Source organism: Paralichthys olivaceus, chromosome 2 (genome assembly GCF_024713975.1).
Source record: "Paralichthys olivaceus isolate ysfri-2021 chromosome 2, ASM2471397v2, whole genome shotgun sequence".
NCBI classification, from domain to species: domain Eukaryota; kingdom Metazoa; phylum Chordata; class Actinopteri; order Pleuronectiformes; family Paralichthyidae; genus Paralichthys; species Paralichthys olivaceus.
In genome coordinates this window covers 6,081,685-6,093,799 of record NC_091094.1, presented here as the reverse complement: position 1 = coordinate 6,093,799, position 12,115 = coordinate 6,081,685, and the positions used below count along the sequence as shown (strand labels likewise).

Below are 12,115 nucleotides of genomic sequence, written 5' to 3'. Positions count from 1 at the left end.
GCGCCGACCTGTCCGTTAACCAGTGATTAGAGTTAACAGGCTCGTGAGGAGGCTGCAAAAACAAATCCAGGGTGTTTCAGCCGGGGGGCGACTTCAGCAGAGGGAGGAATCGGCTCAGAAAACTAAATATCTCGAGTATCACGCAAACAAAATACACGGAGCTCAAACAAGTTTGAATGTTTCAACACACTGGCTGAGAGCAATGTCCTTGATGTGTCTGTACAGGAGAGTGAAGCATCAAGTGAAACAGCCAGTTCCCAGCCTCGGAGGCTAAGATAGATAATCTTATAAAAGATTCATTTAGTCTGCATATTTAATTTGGTGCTTTTGCTTTTGAAGCTATCCCTGTCAAAGACATTGTCAAGAACACAGCAGCAGGACAACGTGTTATTTATAGAGAGAAACTGCGGATTGTGGTTTTTATTCTACTAGCGTCAAAAACTACTCAGTACTTTGTTTGCTGCACCTCAGATTGGTTTGATGATCCATTTTGATTGTTGTTTGTTTGTTGGCAGGATTACAAAAAAAACTGCTAAACCGGTTTCAATGAGATTCTGTGCAGGGGTGAAGCACGACCCCGGCAAGGAGCTGTTACATTTTAGTGCCATGATGGAAGTTCTTCAATAGAACAGGTTTGAAACATCTGCTGTCCATCTACACCTCCACACCACATTTACATGTACACACAGTATCAGAGAGGTAGAGACATGCTGTCAGTCCTGACAACCAGCAGTGAGAGGGCGTTAATAACAGCAAACATGAGGCGATAATGAGGATTCCACTACTTACACTGCAAAAAAAAAAAAAGTTTCAAAACTTTAAATCTGCCTGATGTCACGAGAAATGAAATCAGCCGAGGGAAACTTCACACACAGGATACGAGTTTAATGAAAGGCACTCTTTACAGGGTTAAATAAAACATATGACACTGTATACTGCACAATGTTGACACTCACACAGTAACAGTCCTCCAACATGAAGTGTTTCTCGACGTAGTAAAGTGCAAAGTAACCACGTGACTAACTGACGTCACCTTATTGCATTTTCATTTTTAAACACAGGTATATTGCTCTTTTTCTGCGAGTGGAGGCTACAGCGTTTGTTTTTCACCCGCATGTCATCATTTTTGCATATTGCTAGGTTATAAGAAAGGCATTCCTTGAGTTACAACTACATCCGGTGTCATTTTAATTCAAGCTGTATTTTATACGCATCATAAAATCACACACAGTAGGTTTTCAAGATTGTAATGTGGCATGCATATAGTATATAATACCGATTCATATTTCCAGATGAGACACAAACGCCTTCATCATTTCACAAATCCAGTTGGAGTATTGGCTTTCCCTATCACATGGACTATATTGATCTTCACAATATGATTAAAATACTATCGTATAATTAGCTTCAATAAATACGTCAAACTCCAGTTACTGATAAAAAGAGTTAGTTCTTATTTGGGCACACTATGCCATGCAATATAACAAGGGAATCAAAGTGAATGGAGAACTTTTTCTCCTCTGTATTCTCAGTCTGATCACAAATATACATCTCGTCTCACATTTCTATACACTCTGATAATAAATGCTAGTTTTCCAGCTGATGGTGTCAAGCTCCAAAAAGTGCTCGAGAGATATACGTGAAAAAAAGAAAACTCTCAGTGCAATTCATTGATATGCTTTTTAAAGGGTCAATTCACATTATTAGCCTATTACATGTCTGCACAATCTGGTGCAAGATGCCAAATGATAAAAAATGGAATCATGTAGATAAAACAAACTGTGATTTAATAAGAGAAACTGCTGAACGCACGTGTTATAATGTACAACCATTGCCAAGCAGTTTCACAGACGTGCTAATGTGCCAACAACTCATCGCGGAGATATAGTTACGCTGTGTCAGATGGAGACGTGCCGGCGCTGAGCATTCGCAGCTATAGATTTGCTGATAAGACAATGAGTGCGCTGATGTCCTCTCGCCTTACACTGGACCCGTCCTTGAAAATCATGACAAGCTACATCTAGATTTCGCTGAATATGACGGAATGAAGACGAAACGTGGAGCTGTGATGGAATATGAGCTCTGAGTGTACATCCAGCTTCTGTTCTTTGTGAGGGATAAACTTACACCATTTTACAAATCAGAACTTTTCCTCTTGTATCTATATTCACTCTTCACAAGGTCAAACGTTTGTCTACAGCACAAACGAACCGTGGTCCTGTCCTCAAAGGTAACTGACATAGTAGCTGCTGAGTTGTGTTAATTGCACTTTGACACATCCACAAGTTTACAGACAACTTGTGTAAAGGCTGTCTCACCACCACACGGTGCCTTAATACTGTAATAATATGCACAAATGCTGACATGTTTGAAGTACAAAATAGTGAGGAAGTTACCAGCGTATCTGACTTTCATGCCATAAATAATACTTGAGTTTCTCCATCAGTGCATGCCGTTCTTCTCATTCTGCCACGTGCCGTTACTTTTGTTCAGTGAAGGCGTGCTTCCGTACTTAGCCGCTGACAATTTCTGGGCAGCCTCTGTTGCCGCGTCTATCATCTGCTTCTCCTCCTGCTCAGTCTCCCGGTGGTAAAAATAGTTAAAGTTGGAGACGATGACAGGGACGGGCAAGGCGATGGTCAGGACACCGGCAATGGCACAGAGGGTGCCGACCATTTTGCCTCCAATGGTGATGGGGCACATGTCTCCGTATCCCACCGTGGTCATCGTTACCACGGCCCACCAGAAGCCGTCGGGGATGCTCACGAACTGTGTCTGAGGCTCATCCACTTCTGCAAAGTAGATGGCACTTGAGAACAGGATGACTCCTATAAAGAGGAAGAAAATGAGCAGCCCCAGTTCCCTCATGCTGGCTTTCAATGTCTGACCCAGGATCTGAAGGCCTTTCGAGTGTCGGGACAGCTTGAAAATTCTGAAGACTCTCACGAGTCGGATGATTCGTAGGATCGCCAGTGACATGTTCTGACCGGAGTTCATATCGTCGTCAGGGGTCGTAGCCAGCTCCGTACCCAGGGTCACAAAGTAGGGAATTATCGAGACTATGTCAATGATATTCATGATGTTATTGAAGAAATCACTCTTGCTGGGGCAGACCACAAAGCGGACACCGACTTCAAAGCAGAACCAAATGATGCAAATAGTCTCCACTATGAAAAAGGGATCTGTGATATAAGCCATGATGTCTTTAGAGGCGGGATGAGGAGCCGAACTGTCTTGGGTGCCATTGATGGTTTGGGTTAAACCGGGGACAAAGTCATTGTCGTCCCTGAACTCCGGCAGAGTCTCCAGGCAGAAGATGAAGATGGAGATGACGATGACAAACACAGAAACCAGAGCCACAGATCTGGCTGCACTGGAGCTCTCTGGGTATTCAAACAAGAGCCAGAACTGTCGCTGGAGTTCGTTGGTGGGCAAGAGGACCTCTGGCTCTTTGATGAACCCCTCGTCCTCACGGAACTGCTCCATCGCTTCGTGGCCTAACTCGTAAAAAACGATTTCGCTTGCAAAAACATCCAAGGGGACGTTGGCTGGTCTGCGGATTCTGCCCCCGGACTGGTAGAAGTAAAGAATCCCATCAAACGACGGACGGTTTCTGTCAAAGAAGTATTCGTTTTTCATCGGGTCGAAGTAATTCATCCGCTTCATGGGGTCACCCAGCAGAGTTTCTGGGAACTTATTCAGAGTGCTGAGCTGGGTCTCAAACATCAGCCCTGAAATATTGATTACGACTTTCTCATCTTTTTCTTCCACGCAGTGCCTCTCAAATAAGTCTTCGTTCTCGTAGCAATCCTTTGGCATCTTGCTGAAGACGCTGTCGGTGGGAGACTCGCTGTTGATGAGGAGCTTTAGATTAGAGATCAGGCTGCCGCTGCTTGAGTTCGCTTTTATGGTGACGATCGGTGGGGAGGACGGCGACAGCCCCTCTTGACCAGACTGATACCTACGTCGTCCTCTGCGTGGCGACGGGTGAGGAGAAATCACACGTTGGGTCAACAGATTCTGATCGGGGGCCTCGCTGGTGGGTGTAGTCGGGTACCCGGAGTCACTCGGGTCACCGAGGTTGATACCGACTTCGTCCATGCTCTCAAAATTAACAAGGGGCACCTCCATCGCCGGTCTTGTCCGTTACCCTCGGTTCTGTCTGTCACCCTGGTTCGAGTGCAGGAGACACCACCAGCAGTGCCGCGCAGATCCCTGCAGGACCCCTCTTCTCCTGGATCATTCAGGCAGCCGTTTCCCTATGTTTTCGGAATCAGCTCTTTGTGTAATCTGTTAAAGAGGTGGAAAAGCAAACTGGTGTTATATTTTCTTAAATGGTGCAGAACAGTTTTGTTAGTAAAGAGATTTTTCTGTCAGCTCCTGTTTGCATCAGCAGAGAAGCTGCCATCTGATACTGTTTTTTCCCTGCAAATCTCTCCCATGACCTGAAACACACACTCTGCAGGTTCGGCTGTGAAAGTGCTTACAAGGAGTATGGATGGTATTATTGCTGATCATGTGCTACAAACCAGAGCGTGGTTCAATTCCTTATGGAAAAACATCTGAGCCTTCACTTATGACTGAAAGCGAAAACTCATCGAAACAGAAAACACATGTATTTCTCTCAATATTTTCAAATCAGTTTCTAACCACTGACGCGGCTCATCCAACCCGATCCTGCTCAGCACAGTCTGTCAGCGTCACGTTTACTTTATCTCTAAGTAGCTGTTTATCATTCCACTTGTCTGGTTTGGACCGGTAACCAAATCCTGACACATGCGTTTAAGCGACGACCTCTGTGTCCACTTGACACCGTGGGCCCTGCGCACTCAGAGTTACTCATCTGGCTCTATTTCCACTTGCATTGTAGCCGATACCGTAACAGTCCAGGACAGAGTTGAATCGTCTTATGTAAGGATATCATTATGAGGCTGATGCAGACAATAAGTGTATTGATTGTGCCATGTCAGCAAAGACGGGTAACTGACTCGAAAGGACGACTGAAGATGCAGAGAGGAGAAAAGTGCAGCATGTTCACATCCTGTCGTCTCAGACACTTGTCTCTAAAAGCAACTTTTTTGCTTTAAAATCTCACAACTGAACTTTTCCTCGCCTCACATTGAGGTGACATTGACAAAGACAACACGGCTTCAGCTGCATCACAGCCCTCGTTAGATCTGAACATCGGAATCCTCACAAACACATGCAAATAATCAAAAGTGTGAAGTTTAAATCCAGCTGTGCGCAGATGTCCGCACCACTCACCCGTGTCCCCGGCTCTGCAGAAGTTGCTGTGCCCTCGCTCCCCTGCCTGGCAGCTCTGCTGCTCCGCTCCCCCCTTCCTCCCTTCACCTTCTTTCTCTTCCAGACTCACAATCAAGACTGCCTCTTGCTCTATTAAAGCTCCCATTGGGTAATCTGACACCCTATACGAAACCAGAGATGAGGTACCCACACATGCACACAAACATACACATGTGCTCACACACGTACACGAGACGCAAACACACACACACACTCACACACACATGCAAGTCACTGTTTTTGAATGTGGGGGTCACCTGGCTTTATTCCCCCCCTGTCACTGGGATAAGTGAGCACGTTAGAGGAGGCTCTCTGATAGGAGATTTACTTTGCTGGAGCCAATCGCTGTTTGACGAGGGACCCGCTCTTTCCCCCCAGTTCCTGCAGAATAAGCATCCACATGCAGGATGATCCAATCCACCCTCACCTTGGGGATTAGACTGTATTCTTCCCCTTGTCATGTAGCTCTCAGTACCTGCAGCAGTGCACATCTGTCTGGGGGGGGGGGGGATTCGGCTTTCTCTTGTTTACATCCTCAGCAACACATGCTGACGTGAGCTGTTGTGTCATCTGACATTGTTGAAGGTCTTTTATTGAAACTGTAAGAAATGTTTCCACACATAACTTTTCTTTTCATTCTGGAATAGTCCTGCCTGTTAGTTCTGAAGCAAATCTACGATATCAAGAATTAGGAACTTTACTACACAATATACTTTATCAATAAATACTTGAATGATTGAAATAAAGTTGTTTATTTTGGGAAGAAATTCCCCTAAATGTTCTAATATGTTTAGAATAATAGTATTGAGTGATATTTAGTAGCTTTACAGCTGCCAGCTATTGAGGATTTGTCAGATGAATAAGGCTGAATTAATGACAGGCCTAATTAAAAGGTTAAATTCAAAGTGAACAAATTCGCTTCCTTCCTCTTTTGTTTTTAGATCTGCTGAATCCTGTCACGGAGCAGAAACTTTGATCAAAGTTAATTTTGTACTTCTCCAGGAAGGCGGCCAATTTGGCAACATGGGTTGAATATCGTGTTACCTGATAGAGGACCAGTTGCCTGAAGTCAGAGATCGTTCCCTCATCTCTCTGTCGTCCTCCTGCTGCAGCAGCAGCAGCCAGGACTTGGCTGTCTGCTGGTCCTCTGTAACATTGCGGCGTGAGCAGCACCACTGCAGGCAAGGACACACTGCTTCAAGGTCACAGAGAACTGTTTTAAAGCTTTGCACTCCACGCTTTGCTATACATCATCACACACCATCCCCGAATCTCATTATGTGTGCTCACGGGAACATAGTGCACACATGCATCCATGAATTTAAACTTGACATGTATGTTCCAGAGATATACATTCAGGGATGGCCGTGCATATAAAGTATAGGGACGCAGGGAGGTACACGTGCACACACACAAACATCACACTGACTCAACATCCTCAATATATGTTGATCTGTTTCTTGTGTGGTCCTGCTCTGTCCTGGACATGTCATTGAGAAAGCAGTCAGCTGAAGCACGACCTCTCACTTAAACACTCTGTAATAGGATTTGCTGCAGGCAGAGGGAGACAAGAAGATGGACAGTGAAGAGGATGACCACAGACTGTACTCAGACGTCACGCTGAGAGGGTAAATAATCGATCTAAAATGATTTGTGTCAGTAAAAGTGGGAAACGGGAGGAAAATGGTTGAGCTATGAACTACGTAATGAGGTGGATGGCAGCTGCTGCAGTGTCCCCCGTCTCACGAGTCCTGACAGGATAAAGTCCCTCCCTCCGTCCTTCCACACAGCCTTCGATCCATCATCCGTCCCTCCTCCGTCCCTGCGTCCAGCCCTCTCCTAGTGACACTGTCACCTTACCCGTTAACAGGCTGTGTTGACAAAGCAATTTCTCCATTAGCATGTCTGAACTCTACTGACGCTGCATAGGTGCAAACACCTACTGCAAACCTCTGACCCACGGACGCCTGAACAGCAACATCTGCTGAGAAATCAAATCCACAACACTGGACTTACTGAGGTTTATTAGTGAAGGAAGTGTTTCTACTTTTAAAATGCTATGAAAGCAGAAGAAAATAAGCTGTAGGATTTATTTCACTAATATCAATATTCTCCTCTCTTGTCTCCACACCCGTAAATAAATAACTTTTATAACACATGTCCATGAACTTTATGTGTTTGCTTAATTGATTCAGTTTGGTATCATCCACCGGTGCTGCTCTTATTCTGAATTTTGAATTCGTCAAAAATGTGTCAAACTTTGCACTAATAAAAAAATGCATTTCAAATACAGCAGTCTGTAGATGGAGGTGACAAAAGCTTTGAGTGACTCATCTTGTGCACATGATCCCATTCAAGATGCATGTCAGGTAGCACGGATTAGATATTCCAGCCCAGTAATCTTATAGCTGTTGTAAAGGCAGCCGGTTATTCCAGTCTAGTATCGCGGCAGCAGTTCCTCTCACTGTAAATAACATATCAGGTTGGGTCAGGAGCAGACAAGGGCATCAACAGCTTCAGCACATAACCCCCCCTCCCCCCACATCTGACTGAAAACATAGTGTTAGGTGAGATAAAGAGCCACGACCATTCAAACCCTCCCAGTGCCCCCAGTTCATGTGTTAGACGCTCGCAAAGGTTTGTCACTCACAGGTTTGGGACCCACCCCCCCTTCGTTTCACATGAGAGTAAATGATGATTTCTATTTCATTCTTGTCGAGCTTGTTCTATGGTCTTGAGTACAATAGAAACTAAAGTTGCAGAGACATTGTAGTGGACTGAAGGTTTAATAATTGCCATGACAGGCCATTAAACACAAAGCTTAAATTCATGTGACGAAGCTGAATACTCATTAATCCATTAAGGAAACCAGTTCTGCTGCCTGAGTTTAACAGGCCTTTTAAAAAGTGTTCACTAACATCGTACACACAGTATCCTGTCAATGGTTCACTACTGTCGCATGAGTGTGAAGTCATAGCTGGTCACGGGCTGGCAGGTTCACACAGAATTAGTTCAGGTACTTAAGCACAGTTTCCCTTTTTTTATGCCAAAACACAGATGGATGAGGCAAAAAAAAAAAATTGTGCCGCAGGACTCACGGGAATGTTCCAACCAGAGAGCTTCTCAAATCTATTTACACACACACACACACACACACACACACACACATTCTAAATACAGTTTTGCAGATCCATGTACACATTCACAAATCTGATTACACACAGACGGATGGAGACTCTCATTTGTCAATATTTCTGCTACAATAATGGCCCCATACTTTACTTTGTCATACGTCATTTGTCCCAGAGGTTATAGCAGAGATATCAGCCCGCCTTTAATATGTCTCACCTAAAGAGAAAGTTTCCTGTTGTCTGTGCTTCCTCTCATTGTTTGGACTGAGGATTTGGCTCGGGGTTGATAAAGATGCCCCGTGCCTGACTCTGAGCACCGTTCGTCCACTAAGGAGATTATGCAACACAGGAGATGAGCCCGGAGAATCACCCCTCGCACAGATGAACAGTGTGGACTAAATACTACAGACTTAATTGAAATGTCAGGATTGTTTCCAGCCTCACTAATCAAAAGACAGGCGCTAATCTTGGATGACTCCTTAGACCCGACACAGCGGGAGAGGAGTGTTCAAGACAAACCAATCAGAGTGAGGCGCCAGCATTTAACCCTGAAATCCCAGCTGGTTTAAAGTCACTGATTAAATTACACTTTTCTTTTGCAGGCAACTCATCTTTGGTTTGTATTAAATAGTTTCTTTACTTCGTCTCCTGTCAGAGCACAAAACCATCGTTTGGTACGAAGTGATGAATTCACAACATGCTGCAGATTCCTTCAAACCACTGACACACAAGGAGGAAAGAGTCGTTTTCTGCCGAACAGGGAGGACGAACGTGACGGATCAGCTGCTACTGCTCACCTTCGGAGAGGGAGGGTCCATTGCTGCAGGGGCTCCAGGCTCGACCACAGCTCCTGGTGCAGAGTCCTAAACTTCACAGAGAGAAATGAAATGCACAATTACAATTTTCATCATCTTAATCCTCAAGGTTATTTGTTATCAGTCTGTATAGAGAAAGCATTGAATTAAGTTTACCTTGTTATCCAGCGGTGGAAGAAGCTTGTCTACACTCACGCATCCTCTCAGATTAAGCGTCTGACCTGGCGGAGGCAGAGTCTTAAGGAGCGGTTGGAAATCTCTCCGAAGCGTGATGTTTCGACAGAAGGGAAGGGTTAAATGGGTTAAATGAAGAAGACAGATGTTTTGAATTTGAACGACAACACGGTTTCAATCGATCGGATCAGTGTGCGAAACAAACCGTCACGCTACTTCCTGTTCTCATTTATCCTCAGCTTCCTACACGGAACACATGACGACCCTTTAAACTTTTTAGGGACTGTACACAAATGTTGCAGCAGCAGCAACAAAATCAAACCAACCTCAAACCAACCTTCACACAAGGTCAGTAGATGTCACTTGAAACCACCATCTTTTTCCTTCGCTCTCTGTCCGTCCATCTGTCCTCCTTCAGCGGAACAAGACAGAAACCGAACTGAACTTTTGCTTGAGCAGCACGAGGCTCATTTTTCTCACTGTTGGTAAAGTCCTGAACCCGTCCATCTGCCTGCCAGGTGCTCTCGCTTGGCTCTCTATCATATTTCACACCCGTGTGTGGGATTCACTGGTCACACGCCAGCTTTCTGTCTCTGTGTTTCACCTCTTTCGCCCTCTCTCTTGTCCATTTTGTCTTTTTTCTGACAGTCAGTGGCAGTTGACAGATTAAAGAGAGATGGTTTTCCCTGACACAGCTGCTCTCTGCAATCCACTTCATCATTAGTTGTAATCTGATTGGGGGTGGGGGGGGGGTCACATCTTGTTTTTGGTGAAATGTCACAACAGCTTTTGAAAAGATTGTCCTGAATGTTTCATGTTTCATGTTCCCCTGAGGATTTTTGCAGATCACTTTGGCGATGCTTTAAATTTTCATCCTCGCACCACAAGCGGGTCAGACACTGATGCTGACAAATCAGCCTCTGGGTGTTTGTTCCCATATCCCAGGAGAAACTGTGTCTCTGCTGCACTCAACAAACCAATACATTTTTTTAATGTATGCCCAATAAATATAAATAATATTCAGCGCTTGTCCTTTGAGGCCTGTGTCGGTGCCTTATCACCAACGTGCAGCTTTACAATCCACACAATACCCATCATGCATTTCTCTCTGCTGCTTACATACTTCCCCGGGAACGACATTTCTTCTCATCTTATAAAATATTTCTGCACCTTGCGTTGAATCCCTGTGAGGTCTCTAGTTGCCCGGTGCAGCGTCTGTATTGGTATATGTGCAGGAATCAGACACCCCGGCGTGCGTGTCTCGGAGAAAAAGCCCAGGTTGCTGCCATGTCACTGGGGGCAGACGGACAGGTAGTTTACTTGAAACACCGGGTGTCTTCTTATCCAGTGGAACAATTGGCGGCTGTTGTTGTGATGGCGTGGCTGCACGGGATGCTGCTTCGGGACAATGGAGCCGCTATAAATCTTCAAGATTGTGAAAGAGATGGAACAGGTTTTCACACGCTGTAATAAAAAGAAATGTGTTTAAAGCTGCCTGTGTTCCTGTGAAAAATGTAACAAGTGCTGTGTTCGAAATATGATTTGTTCATGTCTAGTGTGTAAAAACATTTGTAGAAGCAGGATTAACATACATGGAAAAAAAAGATTTCTTCTGCATCGAGGCTTTGTTCTCCTCTGTGAGTTTTCTACAGTATCAGTCTCTTTGATCAAACATACATAATGAATGAAGGCAAGTTTTTAAACCTGCTGTACTATCTCTCCTCCCCATCGCTCACACCATCAACGTTCCACAAGACGGCCAGCTCCAGTTTCTGACACGATAATACACATTTACTTTTTAATATTTTATTCTAGGGCAAGACAATACCGTACATATCAGACTGCACTGTGATTAAAGCTGCACTAATTGATGTATTTATATAAAAAAATGGGTCAAATGACCAAGTGTAACGTGAGCAGAGTCACTCTGCAGAGAGTAATCACTCGTCCTTACAGTTTCCATCAGCTCTGAGGAACGTTTGAGCATCTTTCAGCTCATTATTCAGTTTTTTTCACGGCCTTTTTCTATTTCATTTTTAGCATGAAGCTTGTTTTCAATGAGAAACTAAACCCAGTATTTAGAGGGAAATGTATTGATGGATATTTTTCCCGGGAGATTGTAGAGATTAAAATTATAAAAGTTGAGTCAAACAGGTATTTAATAGTTAAATTGTTATTTAATTTGTTTTCCCAACATCCACAAGGGATGGGGTTTGTTGGGAGGAAAATATCAAAAATATTGAAGGATATTTACATGTTCATTTTTTTATATAGCTTTTGTTCACCTAACTGTCCTCAGATAATAACAATAAGAATGTGTTCTTGTTATAAAAAAGAAGAAGCACTTCCAACAAATGCTAATGTTACTTCTCGTTGGCTTGAAATGTAAATAGGCTCTTTGCTAACATTAGTCAATTTGATTAGTCAAATCAGGTCTATTTAAAAAGCTCATTTAAAACATACAGAGTTGACTAAAGTGCTGTTTAAATTATTTTATTATTTTACTTCTCTTTGTTTCTATGGATATGAAAACAATAAAGAATACAGAGAAGTGTGTTGTCGATCTACACATGAATGTAAAATCTAAACTTTTGTTTTGTTTTCTTTATCCATTAAGCTTAGTTCTTTTATATTGTGTATGATCCTCTGACCGCTCGATGTCTGATGAGTTTGTCCTGATGTCACGTGTTT

At 43.8% G+C, this 12,115-nt stretch overlaps 1 protein-coding gene across 6 annotated transcripts; it reads right to left on the bottom strand.

The window, feature by feature from the left end:
• Window positions 1–864: 864 nt before the first annotated feature.
• LOC109635425 (potassium voltage-gated channel subfamily A member 10) lies at window positions 865–11,254 on the bottom strand. 6 transcript variants are annotated; one of them, XM_069532920.1, is made up of 4 exons: window positions 9,407–11,254; window positions 9,233–9,303; window positions 6,349–6,479; window positions 865–4,290 (listed from the first exon to the last, which is right to left on the bottom strand). In XM_069532920.1, exon 4 carries the CDS (start codon window positions 4,129–4,131, stop codon window positions 2,443–2,445), a length of 1,689 nt encoding a protein of 562 aa, XP_069389021.1. In that variant the 5' UTR covers window positions 4,132–4,290; window positions 6,349–6,479; window positions 9,233–9,303; window positions 9,407–11,254; the 3' UTR covers window positions 865–2,442. The 6 variants fall into 6 exon arrangements, with proteins under 6 accessions (XP_069389021.1, XP_069389030.1, XP_019952137.1 ...); XM_069532929.1 differs by having other exon boundaries at window positions 9,233–9,298; XM_020096578.2 differs by lacking the exon at window positions 6,349–6,479.
• Window positions 11,255–12,115: the final 861 nt, after the last annotated feature.